At 42.4% G+C, this 20985-nt stretch overlaps 1 protein-coding gene across 12 annotated transcripts in view; it reads right to left on the reverse strand.

The window, feature by feature from the left end:
* Positions 1–20985, reverse strand: part of KIF21A (kinesin family member 21A) — a 725937-nt gene that overhangs the window by 187705 nt on the left and 517247 nt on the right. For 9 of the 12 annotated variants that reach the window (XM_069229749.1, XM_069229747.1, XM_069229746.1 and 6 more), the window contains 2 exons: positions 15620–15727; positions 15001–15129 (listed from right to left, as the gene is read on the reverse strand). In XM_069229749.1, the coding sequence (XP_069085850.1) occupies positions 15001–15129; positions 15620–15727 (237 nt within the window). The remainder of the gene's footprint in view (positions 1–15000; positions 15130–15619; positions 15728–20985) is intronic. The other 3 variants (XM_069229752.1, XM_069229753.1, XM_069229751.1) reach the window with 1 other exon arrangement.

Below are 20985 nucleotides of genomic sequence, written 5' to 3' on the forward strand. Positions count from 1 at the left end.
AAAGTTTAACAGAATCAATGTGTGTTTTTCTGAGTTTGGTGGGATGATATCCCAAACTATTACTAGGATCGTTATCTGGGCATTGCAGGCTCAGAAATTTAAGAAACATCTCTTAGTCACTGACTGTATTCTGTTTCTTCCATTATAGCCAGCATACATTAGCCGTTCCTAACACACACTACATAATAAAAAACACATCCAAGTACATCCACTGTACTCCTAGATCCCATCAAAACATTATGAATTCTTGCATGATCTCTACCCATTCTGAGCCGTGGTAACTGCTTACACTTTACTATGCAACGTCTGGATTACCACACAGACTGCTCACCTGCCTCTGAATTTCATTTCACCTGCATCGAAATGTAATCTCATAACTCATAATTTGACCTAAATACTGTCTGTCTCAATCTTCATCAGACCATATTCCCTCTCTACACAAACATCCTATTTACATCGTGCAACTGACAAAAAAGCTCTTCTAACCAGTGCAGTGCTAGAAAACAAGTTACTTGCCTGTAAAGAAAATGTTACTTACTCTATAAGCATCTGTTCGTGACATACAGTGCTGTAGATTCACATGCTGTGTATACTCTTGCTTCTAGTGTTGGGCCTGGATGTGTTTAAGTTGTTTTCCTTTGAAAAAGTCTTTTGAGCCACGAGGCAGGGTGAGACCTCCTCTTGAAGGTAATGCGCATGGTCATCAGCTTCATTGTTAGATTGTTTACCTGCACAGTGGGTGAGGATAGAATGTGAAGTGTACAGAGATATGTGCATGCAAAAGAGGAAGCAAAGATACCAAAGGAATCTGCCACAGGCCTCCAGGGAAGAAGGTGGGCACATGTGAATATACAGCACAACATGCCATGAAAACATGCTTACAGGTTAAGTAACATTTTCTGTTCGAGGCGTGGGCAGCTGTAGATACACATGCAGAGCATAGACTATAAAGTAGTCCTCCTAAAAAACAGTGCATAGCCTGTGGGAGTTGCAGTAGACTGAAAGTGTGTAATAAATACTGCTTGAACAACATTAGCTTGTTGGCGTGCTAGTACATCTACAAAGTAATACTTTGTGAAAGTGTGTAGTGTGGACCAAGTATCTGCTTTGCATATGTCAGCTATTGTGATGCTCCCTAGAAAGGACAAAGACTCCTTTCTTCCGAGTGGAGTGAGCTCTAGAAAGAGTGTGTAGAGTCCTTTTAGCTTTAGCAAAGAACGTATGGATGCATTTGATGATCCATCTAGCAATGTCTGATTTGGATAGAGCCATTCCTTTGTGGGGGTTTGAAGAAAGCAACAAAGATGTGCTGTGTCTTTCTAAATGGCTTAGTTCTGTCAATGCAGTATATGAGGGCTCACTTTACATCCAAAGTATGGACAGCTCGTTCTGCAACAGAATGAGGTTGAGGGAAAAACAAAGGAAGTTCAATAGATTAGTTATGGTGGAAAGGAGAGACCACTTTAGAGAGAAATTTGGGATTGGTGAGAAGGGCAAATCTATGCCTATTAACTTAGAAGAAGGGTCCTTCCAGGATTAAAGCCTGTAGCTCAGTGAAGTACCTGAGTGAAGTGAAAGCAAAAAGGAATGTCACCTTCCAAGAGAGGAAATAAGGGGGGCAGGAGTGGAGGGGATCAAATGGAGAGCCCAGGAGTCTTGTAAGTACAATGTTGAGATTCCATACTGGGGCCAGTGGAACTCAAGGAGACCCTCCATGAAATCTTTAGTAACCGGAATCCTGAAAAGAGAGAGGTATTGTCTATTCTGGAGGTAGCCAGCCACATGTAGACGTATGGTGGTGGAGGCTACAATAGCAGGCCTCAAAAAATTATGAGAATGCTACTAGACACTGCAGGTTGAGTAACCTGAATAATCTACTCAACCATAACTGTAATGTACTTGACCCGTAAACGGGTCTCAAATTGCATGACCCTAGGCAAATATTTTAGTTAAGAGTCCCTTTTTTCTTCATTGTCACATGAGTGGTACCTTCAAATATGTGAGCTCAGCATTTCGGCTGTACAAAAAAAAATGTGTTTGATTAAACATACTAAACACATGCATATAGATACATTATCCATTACTTAGTTTGCTAATAGCATTGCGGCCAGGCAGGAGTGTTTTTTATTAAATATACTACTGAAGCATGATGTGGTCACAAAGTAAAAGATACTTACCTTCGGTAATGAAATATCTGGTAGAGACATATTCTAGTTGCAGATTCCTTATCTTAGAATTTCCCTCAGGCGTCAGACTGGATCTGTAGATTTTTCTTTGAACAATACCCTTGCGTGTCGGAAGGTGGCGTTTGTCGACTCCGCGGGCAATGTTGTCGCCGTGATGATGTCGGGAGTAGTACATAGACGCCGCCTCAGCGCAGTGACGTCAGTTTCTTTTAACGACTTTCCACGCCAAAGCGCAGAGCACACTACTTTGTCAGGGTTCACAGACAAGTATGGAGGTTTTGAGGAAAGAGCCAGAAGCTCACTCACCCTGCGAGCAGAGGTTATTGAAACAAGAAAGACAGTTTTGAAGGTGAGGAGCCGCAAGGGACAATTATGCATTGGCTCAAAGGGAGTACACATCAAATAAGCAAGAATAAGATTGAGGTCCCACTTAGGCATGATAAATGGAGTGGGAGGAAATACATGGGTGAGTCCTTTTAGGACAACAGGAGACTTAAAGAGTGATTGTTGAACAGGTAGCCTAAGAAAGGCCGAAATGGCAGATAAATACCCTGTAAGGGTGCCCAAAGCAGAGCCATAAATTTATTCCAACAACAGGCATATACAGTTTTGGTTGATGGACGACTGGCTGCCAAGATAACATCGCAGACTTCAGGTGGAAGTGCAAAATACGTCAACTGTCGCCACTGAATCTTCACGCATGAAGGCGAAGGTTGGGCAGATTCAGGTGAAGAACCGTCCCCTGTTGCTGTGAAAGAAGATCCACCGAAGAGGCAGTGTGAGTGGAGGATCGATGGACAAGCTCAATAGCTCTGGATACCATACTCTCCGTGCCCAGTCCAGAGCCACCAAGATGACTTGGGCCCGGTCGTTCCTGATTTTCTTGAGAACTCTGGGTAGAAACGGTATAGGTGGAAAGGCGTAAGGGAAGCCAGAGTTCCACTTGAAATAAAAAGCGTTTCCGAGCAAGTGCCGCCTTGGAAACTCCAAAGCAGAAAACAGCTGACATTGTGCGTTCTCTGCGGAGGCGAACAGATCTAACCAAGGCTCTCCCAACTGCTGAAAGATACCTTGTGCCACCTCCGGATGTAGATGCCATTCGTGATCAGCAGTGCATCGACGGCTGAGTTTGTCCGCTCCGACGTTGAGGGAACCCGCCAGATGTTGAACCATCAGGGTAATGCCCTGATGTTCCAGCCATGTCCAGAGGCATTAGTGCCTCCTGACAAAGGGTCCAGGACCCTACCCCGCCCTGTTTGTTGCAGTACCACATGGCAATAGTATTGTCCATGAACACCTGCACCAATTTTCCTTTAAAAGAGTGAAGGAATGCTTTCAACGCAAGCCTGATCGCCCAGAGCTCCAGAAGACTGATATGGAGCCCAGACTCCACCGGAAACCAGAGCCCTCTGATCTCCGCCTCTCCCAAGTGGCCGCCCCAACCCAGAAGTGACGCATCTGTCACTATAGAGAGATCTGGTTGGGGAAGGGAGAGGGATCTGCCATGGACCCAATGTTGATTCGAAAGCCACCACTGCAGGTCTTTCGCAGTCCCCTACGAGATCTGGACCATGTTGGAGAGATTCCCCTGATGCTTCGCCCACTGGAACTTCAGGTCCCACTGCAGTGCCCGCATTTGCCAACTGGCATGTGTTACTAGCAGGATGCAGGAGGCCATGAGGTCCAGCAGCCTCAGAGTCAAGGTCACCGAAACCCAAGACGAAGGCCAAAATATCGGCATCATAGCCTGAATGCTTTGGACTCGCCTTTCGGGAGGATAAGCCCGAAACTGCACTGCGTCCAGAACCGCTCCGATGAAAGGGAGTGTCTGAGAGGGAGTCCGATGTGACTTCGGCACATTTATAGTGAATCCCAGTGTGTGCAGGAGGTTCGACGTAGTCTGAAGGTGGGAGATGACTTTCTGGGGCGAGTTCGCCTGCAACAGCCAGTGGTCGAGGTAGGGGAAGACTGAACACCCGAGGGGCGCTGGTAAGGCTGAAGGGGAGCACAGTAAACTGAAAGTGCTCGTGACCTACCACAAATCGTAGGTAACGTCTGTGGGCAGGTAGGATGGGGATGTGGAAATAAGTGTCCTGCAAGTCCAAAGCTACTTTCCAGTCTCCTGGGTCAAAGGCATACAGAACCTGAGTCAGGGTGAGCATTTAGAATTTCTCCATCTTGAGGAAGTAGTTTAGGTCCCGAAGGTCTAGGATAGGACGTAAGCCTTTGTCCTTTTTTGGTATCAGAAAGTAGCGGGAATAACAACCACAACCAACTTCGGGCACAGAGACCTTTTCTATAGCTCCGATGGCCAAGAGAGCTGCGACTTCCTCTGGAAGGTGACTGAAGGATGGAGGCATGGTTGGTGGAGCAGATTTGAAAGGGAGGTAGTAGCCCTTTCGAACTAACTGCAAAACCCACCTGTCCATGGTGATGTTTTCCTAGTGATGGTGAATCCTGCCACCAACTGGATGGGAGTGAGGGGACAGACTAGGAGGTTTTGGAGGCTGCAGCAGGGGCAGAGGTGGGCTGGGCAGACCTCTGGTTCCCTGTCGCATGGCCACATGGGATTCTGAGTCCCCGGCCAGCCATAGGCTGACCAGCATGGGTGGAACGGGGGCTGGGTGGAGGACGCAACAGGGAGCCCCTTTCGTGGCCACAAAAGGGGCAAAAAGTGGATTGTGGGGGGCGAGGGGCAGAGGAAAGACCAAGGCACCGAGTCACAGGCCCGTGAGTCCACTTTGTGACGTGAGCCATCAAAGGGCATGTCCATGAGTGATTGTTGGACATCTCCAGAAAAAACAGAAGTACGCAAACCAGGCGTGGTGTCGTAAGGCCATCATCATAGCAACCGATCTGCCCAGAGAGTCGGTCATGTCCAGCCCACAACAGATTGTGAACCTTGCCACATCTCTCCCATCGTTCACAGCTTGGGAGACAATAGCACGGGCCTCCTCTGGTATCTGCTGCAGGACTTGCGCAACTGTATCCCACAAAGAGTGGATTTAGCGCCCAAAAGGCATGCGGTGTTCACAGATCGCAGCGCAAGACTGGAGGAAAAAAATTACTTCTTGCCTAACTATTCCAGCTTTTGGATTCCCTCCCTGGGGTGCGGAAGGGAATGCATCTGAAGAAGAGGAAGGCTGGATAACAAGACTCTCAGGCGTAGGGTGTTGGGACAGGAATTTAGGGTAGTTCGGAGCGGGCCGATGGCGGCGTGCAATAGTCCTATTCACAGGAGCCTCTGTGTTGGGTTTGGACCAGGTACCCAAAAGGACATCGGTGAGTGCTTCATTAAATGGCAAAAGGGGTTCTGAAGTAGAAGACCCAGGCTAAAACACCTCCGTCAGGAGATTAGACCTGACCTCAACAGTGGGAAGCTCAAGACCAAGGACCTCAGCTGCCTTACTGACCACCATACCATAAGTCGCTCCCTCCGCCGTAGCCACGGTAGGAGGAGACAGCATGCCAGCATCATGAGAAGTATCCAGACCACTGGTGTTGCCCAATTCCTGAGCCCAGTCCATAGAAGGGTTATCCTGGTATTCATAAGGGTCCAGGGACCCCTCCAATCCCTCCCGATATTCGTACCCATAATCAAAAGGGTCTGAATTCGACCTGGGGCGAATAGGCTCCATCTAATTCAAAGGCGTCGGGGATACGAATCGGGTCGACGTAGATAGTGGGCACTACCGACGTCGGGAGCGTCGACAATCAACCAGGCACCGGGGAAGGTCTTAAGGGTGCGACCGGTGCTGGTGCAGATCCGCGTGCTGATCCAGAGGTGACCTTGGTGGCCGGAGCCGAAGCCACCGGCACGGAACCCGAAGGCCCCTCATCCGAACCCCTTGGGCCCGAAGGCGCCGTATCAGGGTAGGACTACCCAAAGATGAGGGGCATGGCCTCATAAAACTCTAAGTTGAATGGGGGTCACTCTGGCGCCGGGAAACTCAGGAAAGCGCGGAGCTCACCCAGAACGCAGGCTCCGAGGATGGAGACCTTGTGCGTGGACGCTCCTCCCCGCGTCGCGTCAGCCGAGCGACGGAGCAAAGTCGGAGAGCAATGGGATCTCTTCGACTTCTTCTTACCTTGACCCGAGGATTTGGAAGAGGACGAGTGGTGATTGCTCCGTGACTGGTCTCGAGACCTTCCTCTCGATCCAGACTGGGACCTACGCGGAGTCGAGTGCCGTGCCGCCATGAACTTTAGAGACCGCTCCCGACAAAGCCTTCGGGTGCATGGCCCGGCACTCGGAGCACGACTTCGGGTCGTGGGCGCGCTCGAGACACCACAGACAAACCTGATGAGGATCCGACATCGTACGATGACAGACCTCGCACGGCTTGAAACAGGTCTTCAGGGACATCCTCGACGCACCTGAGTTCTCACAAAGACTCGACAAAACGGTCGGTCAAAAAGAGACCAGGGTAGCTCTTCTTCAGATCAGCGCGTGGTGTGGAAAGGAAAGAACTGACGTCACTGCACGAGGGCGGCATCTATATACTACTCCAGACATCATCATGGCGACTACGACGCCAACGACACCCGCAGAGTCGACCAACGGCACTTACCGATGCGCAAGGGTATTGCTCAGAGAAAAATGTCAGGATCCAGTCTGACGCCTGGGGAAATTCTAAGGTAAGGAATCTGCAACTAGAAGTCTCTATCAGATATAGGTGATATTGATCCCTTGCAGAAACTATGCCTTGAGTTGTTAAGTACACCCCACCCAATAATAATGTCAGGCAATTTTAATGTAGTATTGAAATATCCATTAGACAGATCATATAATAGATGAGGTCCCTTCCCCAAATCTCAGGTTAATTTTAGATCCTTAATGAGACAGCTGAGGGTGGTTGATATCTGGAGGGAGAGGTGGGGTGGGAATAGGGGATATACGTTTCACAATAAGAAATATAGTTATTGGTCAAGGATCGACTTTTTTTGGGTAGCTCAAACCTTAAGGGCTGATGTACTGAAGGTTCAACATCTAGCTGCCCACATTTCGGACCATGTAGCAGTGGTCTTAGAGTTGAGGGTTAAAACTACAAAAAGTCCCTGAAGATGGACACTAGACTACTCATTATTGAAGGACTATGAAGCAGTGGACATTTTAAGAGTTAGGGGAGTGTTTTTGAGGACAACATTAACTCTATAGATCTACATATAGGGCCCCATTAAGAGACTGGCGGTCACTAGACTACCAGACTGGCGAATGGCGGTTGGACTGCCACCAATGCAGCAGTTCTATCGCCACATTACAACCCTGGCGGTTGGGCCGCCAGGGAACCTTCAGCTCCGCTAGGATCTGAGATCCCAGCAGTCTGGCGGCACCCTAAATCCGCAGGGCAGGGCTGCAAGCAGCGCTGCCCTGGGGATTAAAACCCCCTTTTCTGCCAGAGGTTTTATGGCAGTAGCACTGCCATGACAAGGCTGGTGGAGAACGGGTGCAGGTGTTACCACGGGGGCCCCTGCACTGCCTATACACTTGACATGGCAGTGCATGGGCCCCCCTGGCCAGCACCGTCACAAGGATCAGAACATTGAGAAGGTGCTGGTGTAGCCTGTGCTCTACAGCATTGTTGCTGGCACAATTACGAGCCGGAGACCATGCTGTAGGCTGTTTCCCGCTAGGCCAGCAGGAGGAAACTCATGTTTCCACCCACTGACCTAGCAGGAAACTCTTAATTGGGCCGGCGGGGAGGTAGCCACTGCGGCGGCAACCTCCCCATCAGAAGTTTGGCGGACGGTATAAGCCATCCGCCGAACTCATATTCAGCCCCATATGCGTTTATAAGAGGGAAATTGATTTGTTTTGCAGTTCAGCAAAATAGCAAATATGGAAAGAATGAGGACAGTTATGGAGGAAGCCTGTGTGACCATAAAGATTGTGACGCAAAAGATAGTCTGTAACGGGATATGGCTGCTAAATGCACTCTAATAGATGAATGTATGAGACCTGCTTGTGCCAAATGTAATAAGTAAGGTAGCATCTCCTCTGAGGAGGATGTTATGGGATGATGTTTTACATTTCTTACACCACAGACAAAAACACTCTTTTAAACCATGAGCTATATTTATGCTATCTGCTCTAGCTACAATTTCCTCACATTCTTTTGGAATGAGTGATTGACCTTGATTCATTGCTAATAGATGAGGAACCAGTCGTAGTTGGATGTGATGTTTCTAAAATAGAAAAGGTGTTGACTTGGTCATTATGGAGGTGTAACAATAATCTTGCACAGTTGCTGAGAAATGTCGGCAGCAGAGATATTGGAGGAAAAGAGTAAGAAAAGATTATTGACCATGCTATCGAAAACGCATTCCCCCACGACCCTAGTTGTGGATGCCAGCTTGCCTAGAACTAGCATTTCAGATTTTGGAGAGTCACAAAGAGGGCTAGGCTTGGTTTGCCCCAGCAAGCAAAAATGTCCTTCGTGATCTCTTGGATGGTTTCCCATATGTGGCAGTTGACCTTATTCTGCTTAATGTGTTGGGCCAGAACATTGTGTCGTCCAGATACATGTTCTGCTTAAGAGGTATTTTATGCTGTGTAGACCATTCCCAAATTCGTTGCGCTTCATGAGAGTTGAGTGCTGGAGACTTGGCACCTTCCTGCTTGCTGAGGTATTGCACAGTTGTGGTACTGTCTGAATGCATAAGTACTGTTGATCCTCTTATCCTCGGGAGATTGATTTGAAGGCTTAGTTGATGTGACTCCCATTTGCCACTGACTTCAAGATCTTAAAGATGAACTCCCCAATCTTCTAGCGATGCATCTGTTGGAATTACAAAATGAAGGATCTGAAGTTTAAACGTCAGCCCCAATGAAAGATTTATTTCCTTCGTCCGCCATGGAAAAGCCACTCTTATCTTTGTAGTGATCTAAATTATACTGTCGAAAGATCTTCGAGTTTGGATGCATTGCTTGTCTAGTTCCTCCTTAAAATGTTGCATTTGAAGGCGGCAAAGGGGTACCAGAATAATGAACAAAGACATCCTTCTAACAGGGATTCGAAAAGGCGAACTGAAACATACTTTTTTCTTTGTAGCGTGCTTATCAAAGATATTAACTTGGTTTGTCGTTCTTTTGTAGAGAATGCCTTGTACTCTGCAGTATCAAGGGTAACACACAGGAATGTTCTCTTTCTGGACAGTCAAAGAACCAATTTCTGTAGGTTCAGAGTTAGGCCTAATTTGTTGACAGGATTCAGGTATACCCTGGCTGATTTTTTGGTGGCTTGATAAGAATGTGCCTTTAGTAATTAATCATCCAGATATGGGAAGACTGGATGACCTTTGTTACTTAGGAATATAGGACTGAAGTGAAGCACATCGTGAAAATAAGAGAAGCTGATTTCAGGCTGAATGGAAGAACTTTGAACTGATAATGGCTGCTGACTACAACAACTTTTAAAAACGTTGGATGAATTGGAATATGGAACTAAGCATTCTAGAGATCTAATGATGTCATATAATCTGATTTACAAGTGAAAGGATGTCTTGAATCATAATCAAGCGAAATGTTTGGTTCTTCAGATGTTTGTTTAGATTTCTTAAATCTAGAATGAGTCTTTATTCCCCTGACACTATTTGTCAAGAAGAAACAGGAACAGAAGTCCCTTCTTTCCTGGTTTTCAGGGACCTTTTCTATGGCTCCTTTGCTGAGCATAGTTTAGAAATCCAAATTCAAAGGATGTAGATGCTTCTGAGATATTTTCTGAGGTGGTGTCGGATGTGACTTTTGGATAAACTCCAATGTATCGCCTTAGGTAATCAGGTCTAAGACCCAGCTATCCGTTAGTGATTTCCAGTTTGGTAGGTGATGTGAAAGTCACCCTCCGAGCAATGATGGGGAAACTGTTGTGCAACAAGTGCCTTTATCTCAGCACTGCCTTCTTGAATCTTTACCTAGAGGCCTTGCTTTCTTTCAGGTTGCCTTGTGTGAGCTTCCCATGGGGGGCTGTCTCTGTGGGTACTGTGATCGAAACTGTTATTGGGTAGATTAGTACATTGGATATCTGTACAGATGATAACTTCCCCTGTAAGAGATGTGCACTCTTCCTCTTGATCCAGGAAAAGGAAACCTTTTGTATTGTAACATACCCCAAGGTCTTGCGGTATCAGTATCTGATTTTATTGATTGTAATGCACCATCAACATCTTTTCCAAGCAAAGCTTCACTACTGTATAGGCAATCTGGAATCTTACTTTACATTTCAGCCTCAATGATGTTGCCTTTAGCCTTGTCTTCGTAACACAGCTGCTTCTGCTAGTTGCCTGAAACCAGTGGATGCAATATTTATAGCATTTTGTTGACGCTTGTTCTCCTTCTTGAAGCATTTTCTTCGCCTTTAGACTTATGTCATCTGGCAGCAAGTCAATGTAAGGTCCAATATCTGACTACATTTGTCGATCATAATGATCAACTATTGCACCGAATTAGCTACGCTGACTGTAATCGCTGACATGGAAGAAAAAAGTTTTCTGATATTATCCAGACGTCTGCCACTCTGTCCAGTAGAGCAGAGATTGGTGTTGATGGAGTCTTTGATTGATGCTGAGCTGCCTGCGTCACCACTGAATCAGGCGCAATTGGCAAATCCTCCGATACCTTATATTTCTTGTTCAATTGTGACTAGACTGCTGCAACCTTTTCTGGATTTTTCATTGCCTCATTGTCTACTTCCCAAGTATAATCATCAATCGGAATTGCTCCGACTGATTTGCGAGCGGCTTCCTTAAAATCATAGAAGGAACAGTTAGACTGGACAAATGGCCTATCATCAACAGAATCTTATTCCTCAAAAAGATGACTCAGTGGTAGTAGTGACACTTTACTAGGAGATGTATATTCTTGAATCAAAGAAATAAAATGTTTCTGCATTTCTATCTTTCTCTTTTCTCTTGTTGACAATGTTCTTATGGGTTTTTCAGTTAACGGTATTGTCTGTTCCATCGTCAACAATGCCACTGTCAAAGCTGCGGACACTATCTTTGCCATTGACATCGTCGACTGTGTTGTCGTCAACAATGTGGAAGTAGACATTGGCACACTGACAGCAGTCACTGTTATTGAAACCGATGAGGACATGAGTGTCACTGATTTTTTTTGCCAATAGTGCAGTCGTCAATGATTTGTCCGTCTACAGTTCTGATATAGGTTTTTATAAATTTTAACAGCACCTCAGTAGATGGTGTGGAAAGTTCCAAACTTGATTTTCCTGATTTCTCTGTTTTTTTCTCAAGCAGATATTCTCATTTTTAATCCTTATGTGACTGTTCTTCTGACAGACTTTGCTCAGGCTTTTCTGACTTTTATGAGGAAAAATCCTCTTTTTTAATCTTATAAAAGCTTTCTGGTGGACTTTGTGCCTTTGAAAAACCATGGTGGGTCTTTTTCAGAGCCTTTTTTGGAGCTTCTTAAGGCAATCGACCTTCTGACCTCACCTTTTTTTTAAACCTTTTTTGCAGATTTTCAAGAATCTTCACTATCCTCTTCAGAAACAGGAGTATCTTTGGCTTTAAGCTTCTGAAGCCATAACAACAATCGCCCTTCTCTGTCTATTAAGGTTTCGAACGAAAAAGTATGACATATTTTACAATCCTTTACCTTGTGAGATGAGTAGAGCCAGCATATGAAGTCCTTATGTTGATCTTCAAAATTAAATCTCTTTTTCCCCACAGGCTACATATGGCCTGAAAAGTCCTTTTTTTTTTTAATCAGTTCTGATATTATAAGTTGTCAGTTTTTCTCAGTAAGTAGCAAACTGTTGGTAATTTCTCTCAAATTTAGGAAAGGTATAATTTAACTGAGCAACGCTCAGTGAGACTCACTTCACACAACTTGCAGTAGAAAATCTGAGGGAAGGAAGCCTCTGAGGGAAGTGTTTCACAGGATGCTTGAGATCCATAGGCAAATCTGGTTAAACCAGACCTTTTCAAATTAAAAATCATAGGAGGAAAATCTATTTTGGTTCTTTGTACCAGAGCTTGGAATGCCTTGCCCAGATATCTAAGGTTTATAAATGGATTCTCCATGTTATTCCCCGACCCTGTAAACATCTGGCATGTGACATTATCTTTTCCTTTTAACAGTTTTCTTTTAATTTTCTGAAGCACCAGAATGCTCCCCTGGGAGCGACAGTTGTGCTATATAAGTACAGATAGAAATAGAAATGCTACAGCCTGATTGGCTGGAGTTTGGTTCTTTTAAATAATAGGGATAAGTTACAAAAGTGAATGTTCTCAAGCCTTTTTAACATAGTACTGCTCTCTAGTTTCACTGTGGTACTCTCACTTCGACAAAGGGAAACAATTCAAGCATGTGAATCTAAAAATGATCTAATACTGAAGGATTTTGTATCTTTTAAAGGCTGCTACATGACCCATTTTAAACTTCCCACCTCTCCAGTATATTTATCAAGGCCTCATATTCTATACATGCCCAGCAGAAAAGCACACACACTTAACTGTTTACTGTGGACCTCAATACCTTCATTTATGACTGCCAACAGCTTCAAACTGTGTATCATCACTTTTAACACTACAAAATGAATAGTGTCCTCAAACAAAATAGAATAGGGCGTTGCAGTAACCATCAAGAGACTGATTTTTTCCACCATGTCAAACCAATTCTTCGGACCCTAAAAATACTACACACAGATCGTAAGGTTTCCACCAACAAACTACACAACATCACAAAAAAACGTCACTGCCTAGGTCCACATGCTTAGGCTGTAGCAAATCCTTCAACCCACTCGCACAAATTCACAGCTGACACATTTATCAAGGAGGATTACCTTTATATAGGTGGTGGAAGGAGGCAGTGGATTCATGAGTAAAGCTGGAAGATGTTTGTACAGCCTTGGAACTGCTGCAGAGTTAAACAATGTGTCCACAATAAGGGGGACAATCGGTAAAGGAGCGTAATCTAGTCCTTGGCTCAGAGAGTGAGGGTGGTGCCATATATAAAATGTAAATGTAATATAAAATGGAGTAATGAAGCACTCGGTTACCAAAAAAGTGTCCTGGCGCTGAACTATGAAGAGAATTTCATCCTTAGATCCACTAGTAATGCACATGTGCAACTGAGGAGTCCACTCCTCTAAATCTAAATGCCAAACAGCATTGCAAAGAAGTGCTCTACAATCATTTTTGACAGGTCAGCAGTAGAAGCTCTACTCTGGGGCTGACCTTTGCCCAGTGAAGTAATTTCTGCCACAGGTTTGCATACACTTCAGGTCTCGCCTTTAGTGGCCACTACTTAGAGAAGTTAAATATATCTGGGGAATTATTAAAATATTTTAAGCATTACAGGACAATGGGTGTCAAGAAGCACTGGGGGGCACAATACTGAGCTATGTGGATTATTGGAACATTTGGATACTGGATTTAATGATACTGGTTTTGGACTTTTCATTGGGCAGACGTTTAGGGATGAAAGGTATATGGATTTGGATTAACAAAGAATCAGCTTGGTTTACATTGTTCAGAGTAATTTATTTATAATATACATGGCTCTACTGCTTCTCAATAACAAGGTCATGTGTTTAGACTATAACCTTTCCCTTTATACCGGGCATGGCTGCTCTTGCCAAGAGGTGCTTTAAAGCATAGGTGGACAGGTCCAGTCTCCATAGGTAAGCTTAGAACTCCACTCTGTTTTAGTGCTTTTTTGGACAGTTTCTAGTACACAGAAAGGTACAGACTGCTTTGTTGTAGCAGAGCAGTAACACAAATGTCTCTAATCCCCATGAGTGTGTAACAATAGGAGTGGGCAAAGGGTATGTTCGAAAAGGGAACATCGACCATCAAGAACAGAAGCAGAACTTAAATACTCAGGTGATACACAGACTGCTACACCTGTCAACCTGTTTTAGATATATATACCATCCTTGTTAAATTGGTACATTAACAGACTCCCCAGAGCTTACAGATCCACAGATAATCAGACTTTATCTGCATGCAGCGCTCACATGTAAGATATACTCCAAGTCAACAAGTGCCTGCATGTAGTTATTCATCTAAAAAAAAACAAGATGTATTATTGTCACAGAATCCTGTAGATTCTTAAGATTAAAACCATAAACTCTGGTAGACCTAATCGCCAAACAATAGCAACTGGCTTAAATATAAATAATCAATTCCCAGTTAAAAAAAAAAAAAAAATCCTTTTAAATAGGTCTGGTTTATTCTTTCAACTAATTTTGAAACTTTGAGGGCTCCACCAACTAGTAAATTAAGAGAAATATTCTCTGATGGCAACAATGTGGAATTCACTATATTTTGCAATAAATTAAAATGGGTAGGCTACATGCAGTTAGTTTGCGGTAGAATTATATATGATCATTGTGTGGGCCTGCTGTGGATAGTGTCTTTGGAAACAGGCAAACAATAGAAGATTTCTGTTAAATGGGTACATGAAAACAAATCGCAATAATTATCCAAAGCAAATTCATGTGTGTATTTCTGTTACTTATTGCAGCATTGCATGGTCAAACTAACTAAAACAACAACGTATTTATAGACTCACAAAAATACTACAAAAGAAATGCATGCATTAGGATTTCAGCTAGGATGTTAGTATATGTTATGAAGCTTTATGTTAGGGAAATGTTTCCACATGTCGTGAACATGTTCAGAAATTATCCTTCAGTATATCCATGTTCCAGGTTTTACAGACCGGGCATTAAAGATTAGTTTGAGGTTAATTTTTTTAATATAATTATCAGAGAGATTGCATCCTACACTGAGGAAACGTGTGTGCTCTTCCACTGTCCAGGAGTGGAGAAAAGCATTCCCTGCCACTTACTTATCCTGCTGAACTGCTGGGACTGCCTGAGAAACAGTGAGGCGACTAAAAACATTCTTTTCATTACGGGGCCGGCTTGGCGGCGAGGAAGGAGGTGACAGACTAGCCTCTGAGGTTCCAGAATCTGAGCTACAAGAAAAAAAAAGATAATGGAAGACTCTGCTTTAAAGGTTATGGATAGTTAGATAAGTTAAATGAAGCATGCCACACATACACACATATGCACACTTTGAGATTGCCCCCATCACATCCCAAACAGAGCAGCATTGCATGTATATTCCAATGAATTACAGATTGCAGAGGTAGAACATAACTACGACATGAAAAGAGCTCTAAATTCAAACTAACGTCCGTCTCTGGCAATGATGGCACGTGGTGCCTAACCATTTGTTAAGAAAAACAGCAAAATACAAATCATCTTTTCCCTCAAGGTTTTCAATGACACACGACAATACTTACCATAAAATACACTTCTTTATTCACATAGTATTCTACTTGAGCATTACATCCTCATTAAATAGGCACATTTTCTGTTTCACAAGGCATTTATTTTCAAGTTTAAACTTTGAGAAAGATATTCGACAGACTGAAGCTGGGTGAAGGGAGATGGATTACTTACAGCTTTTGTTCCTTGGCTTTAGGTTTTTCTCCTTTCTCATATGTTTTCCTTCTTGCTAAAGGCGAATGATCTGCCACTTTCTTTTCATTTAAAGGCTGCTGTCTGGAACTAAATAAAATAATTATTACTTGACTGCTCAGCAAATAAACGGTATTTGTTTTCACTATTTACAGCAAAATGTTACATTTGTAGTAAAAGAAGTTCCCCCTGAAGAATGATCATCTTTTAGATATATCTGTTATCAGTATTTAACACTGTACATGTGAAGTCACACTATAATGTGGAAAATGCTATGTACCTCTTATTGTGGTGCTGCACTGGTGCCACAAGCCACAAAAGGCACGACATAATAATAAGGACTAAATGACCCAGCTACACTTGTGTTCCTTACACCTAGACATTTAAGAGCAAATGTAAATCCTGCCAGGTCTCACCCAAAACAAAAACTACACTGCACGGAAAACTTGCAAAGTTGCAAAAGACCTCATTGTCACAAGAGGAAACACAAGAATCTGGGTGACCATCTTTGAAGAGGAAGGTTGCTCTAATACACCAATATCAGAACTGGACAGTTACTGTACTATCTTGCTCTTGTGTAACAGTTTTTGAGAAGCTACTTGTGAAAATTGTTTTGTAACTAGTTCCCCTTTAAAATGCTCTGTTACATCTTATGTGGACTATATTGAACTGTGAATATAGACGTAATGTCTTAGATTTACTGATTCTCTTAAAGTGCGAAAGTTTTTTGCTGCATTTTAAACCTTGCTATATTTAGACCTTGCCAGCTTCGGCTGTTCGAGCACCTGCAAGACAACTGCACTATATATAAAATGCTCTTGAGTGAATGTTACAAGTTGAAGATTAAATGTTGTTTAGCTAAGAGAATACTGAATGTTAAGTGAACAATAATGAATACTCAAACTTTTTAGCAACCAGCGGTAAAGCTGCTTTAAGGCAGGAGGAATATTCTATATATTTTAGCACTGACGAATGCGAAGATGTATTTAAGCCACACATCACAATTATCAAAGAGAGGCTAATGCTACTGTAATAAAGAGTCAGTGATAGTTTAATTCTGCAGATACAAACACAATCAAGTTTCAACCTTGAATAAAAGCTATCACTTATATTAGATTGAACTAGAGAAAAATACCAATCATGAGATTGAAATTGAAGAAAATGCCAAAACTCACAATGCATCCACATGAGTCCAAACTTGTAGACATAAAATAACATATATCACATAGAGTCAAAATGGTAAATTCAAGGAAGTTTAATTAAGGTTTCTGGACAGGTGATTGTTGATATGTAAGCAAACAGCTGACACGTGTTTCGCCCCTATGGCAGGTTTGCCTGGGGCTTTTTCAAGGCTAATAATTTATCATCTGGGAAAATCCAGTATTTTGGAATGAATTTTTGGCTGGTCAATATATTAATTCAGTCTATGGAGCGTGTAGAGAAACATCTTTTTGTAAGCTTGCAACACAGGATTCAGCCCGAAACACCTTTGCCAAAAGAAGTTAATTAAACTTCCTTGAATTTACCATTTTGACTCTACGTGATATATGGATATATGGATGCATTGTGGGTTTCCCAATTTTCTTCAAATTCAAGATTTACACTGGGGCAAATTAGTCCATACCCCATGTGATAAATCACATTCAACCTAGAATGGGCTTTCTAGAGGATGATGAGAGTTGGACCACAGAAATTGCGTTTCTTGATTCACAATCAAAAGACTGATTTAGTCTTAGAAACACAATTAAGTATTTGGTCTTATGCTGCATAACATGGAAAAGAGGCAGCATATTTCATCATTTTTTTTTTTTCTTAGAATTGCTTAATACTCCTTTTGCCTTGTGTAGCTACTGTATGTTCTATTTTTACAGTCTACCGTAGTATGGATACATTTTATTTTTAGTATTATCTTCACTCTGTCTCAAGTGTAACTAGGACTAATAAAATAGTGGAACAATGCAGCTGGACATTTTCGACTGAATTTGAAACCTGATCTGTATATAGCGAACACTAATCACGTAATTCAGAGGGTTCCCTAATAAGTTATATCACTTGAGTAACAACTCCCGAAATAATGTCAAGCCAACAGACACTAAAAAATATAAAATACAAAGAACACACTTGGGCATGCACATTGCCTTCACTATGTGATCAAATGGACCTACTGGAAGTCGATGGCAAAGATGGCTGTGTTTTCTTATAGCTCCCGTAGGTACCTACCCTGAAATTCCATAGAGTCAAATGAAGAAAGAGGCATTCAGTTAAGGCAGCAAACAAGCAGAAATATGCTGTGCTACACACTGTTGAATATCAAGCTGACCCAGTAGCAAGTACACCAATTGTGATGGTGGTGTTCCCTTGCCCATGCTGACTATGGGACGCAAGAGAGCATGTGACTTGAGAGATGTCGCACAGAATGTATGAGTCACATAATAGTCTTGCGCTATGATCCAAGATTTTCTGCTTTGCTGTGGCCCATGTTTCCCACCCAATCATTGCCCTGAAAATTGCAGACGACTAACAGGTCTGTGGAACTAGTGGCTTGGACAGCGATCAATAATTACAGAGGAGGATTTATTGTAGTGAAAGAGATAAAGCATAGGATTTTGAGGGCATTTATCAATGCTTAAACCCCTAAACATATTCAGTATGTGTTGCATTATACGTATACAACCAGGATATACAATGAGATGATGTTATTTTCATTTGGGAGACATAATTTTGTAGTGGTAGGAAAGCAAGGAAGTTCAAGCTAATTTATATACTGGAGTAAATTCATTATTAACACAGACAGAGATTTTGAGATCAACAGGTACAAAAAGCTGCAGTCCACAGATCCTCATGTACAGGTTATCTATCTAGGCCACTTTTGCTAATGAATGAATCAGAGTACAAATTCTTCTGCTGTATAATTTAGCCTCATTCTGATGTTGTGAAGAAATGATAACTTTTGTAATACATGCTTAAAGAAGCACAAACATGTTAAAACACTGAAAACACAGGAACAGCTGTTGGAGATAACAGAACGTTATAACAGTGCCGGGGAATTTCAATATCCTTCATGAGCTCCTTATAAAGTTTAAAGGGGTAATTCTGAAAGGTTTGGGGGACACAAGTGTTGGTTAGAAAGCCTTCAAAATGTGTTTCCATAGTTTGCCAAATAAAAGGTTTCTGACCGTTGAAAACAAACCATGTATTTTATGTGTGATCCCTACTTCAATTTATAATTTAGGCTCTATGATAAGCTGCATTGATTATATTATGTTAACTATGGAATAATCATTCTCTTCACAACTTCAAAATAACCTCCAGAGTCGAAGGTGACCAAGACCCTTGTGTTATCACTGTATGAGGACAATTTATTGGGTAATAATCAATAACATCATTATAGGAGATTTGAGAGTTACTGATGGCTACTATATGACATAATGAGATTTAGAACCATATCTTGGTCAAGAAATCAGTTTATTTCAGAAATGCACTATTCATATGCCCCCAAAAACATTTTAAAATGTATATAAAATCTGAAAATGTGAAAACAAATATAGTATATCAAATATAACAGAAAATATTTATTTTCTTTCAAATAATTTATACATCATAATCTTCCCATATTCAGTTAATAAGAAGCAATACATTTCTTACATAAATTCCAGCCAAAATACAAGAACTAAGAAATTGCAAAACCACAAGTTTGTGTTACCTAACTTTATGGTAATCTCATACCTCATGAACCTCAGATTACTTAGCCAAGGTATTAAATCCCTTTTCTATAATTCTTGTATTGCAGCATTAAAAGAAAATGTGGCCTTCAGATTCATATACTGAGTCACAAAAGAAACAACTGTATTAAACTTTACTTCCCATAACAGTGCGGCCAGCAGAAAGATGCCAAACTCCAGGAATGGCTTCTATACATACTGGGGATGCGGCATAGGTCCTCCTTGTATGCAATATACTGCTTGGTTACCCCCTCCCCCGTTCATTGAGGAGGACAGATTGCTAAACTTCCATCATGCGGGAAACGTGACTGTCACTAGATTATTAGTCCCACAGTTGATTTCCATATGAATACTCCAGGTGACCTCAAGACCTAATGCTTGAAACTGATTTCAAATATACTTCAGCCAGCCAAGACTGAGCTGCCTTTGCACAAGAGGACAACTTGTAAGGCTTCCCAATAGAAAGTAGCACGCGCATTGTTTCATACTTGTAATGTAACATCAATAAGAAATAAACAAAGTTCAAACTGAATACAAATAGGTGATGTAATCTGTGCTAAGCCAAATATAACATTCAAAAACATATTTTCAGTTTTGGCTAGCAAGTGAAAGTTGCAGTGGCCCCACATTTCCTCACCATAGCAAGCAGCTTACGCTCTAAACCCTAAAGTACACAAACCGTGATGGATTGAATGCTTGATTTAATCTCAGCCACTGGTAATCACGCAGGCCCAAAGCCCAGTCCATCGTTATTTTTCACATCATGCCACCTCAGTTTGGACCCAGCCATTTGTAAATCAGTCTTGACCTTTCTAAAATGGGAATAGTCCAGCCTGAAGTGCCAGGCTGGGTCCTTACTAGACTGTAAAACATGCAAGCCAAGACCAGTTTTGCCCTGGTTAGGACTCACCAGCCTTGTACAGATTGGTTCCAGTGACTCACATCTGGGTATACCCAGACCACTTAGGGCAACATACTAAAGTAAAACTCAACAGCCAAGGATACTCCTTTGACCCCTAGTTTCCTGTTGAACCCGGTTATAGAACCATCTCTTTGGAACAGTATAGCACTGCTCTTATTAAAATGAGTATTTCAGCTTTTAATAGAAGAAAATATGACCCCTAAACAAAAACTCACCACAACCCAAAGCAGATTTGTTTGAGTCAGTCATGAAGATCTGTGAAGAAGTCAGAAAAAAATGTCTAGTTCATCCAAAGCCTAACACTGGATGATAAAACTTCATAAAATGGAATGTCATACAGCAAAAACAAACTTCTCGGACTGCTACCTTACAAACCCACTTTGCTAGGGACAGTCTGGATTGTGAGGAACACAAACAGAAGGCTCTGATTATGAGAATATCATAGGAGAAATAAAATTGGGATGCAATAGAGGAGGCAATTTCTAGTACAAATCACAGTTTATGCTGACACATCCTGCTGCATGGTACTTAATCTGAATCTCATATGCCTAACAAGGACATTAGTGGACACACGGATTTTTTACACTTCAGTGACCTACATTTTGGTTCTCTTTTGGACCATGCCCACTAACTCTAGAATCTTCGCAAATTCCAGGGTGGTGGGCGGAATTGGGCAGCAAAGGCCATATATTGTCACTCACTTT

The sequence above is a fragment of the Pleurodeles waltl genome, chromosome 4_1, assembly GCF_031143425.1.
Source record: "Pleurodeles waltl isolate 20211129_DDA chromosome 4_1, aPleWal1.hap1.20221129, whole genome shotgun sequence".
Lineage (NCBI taxonomy): Eukaryota > Metazoa > Chordata > Amphibia > Caudata > Salamandridae > Pleurodeles > Pleurodeles waltl.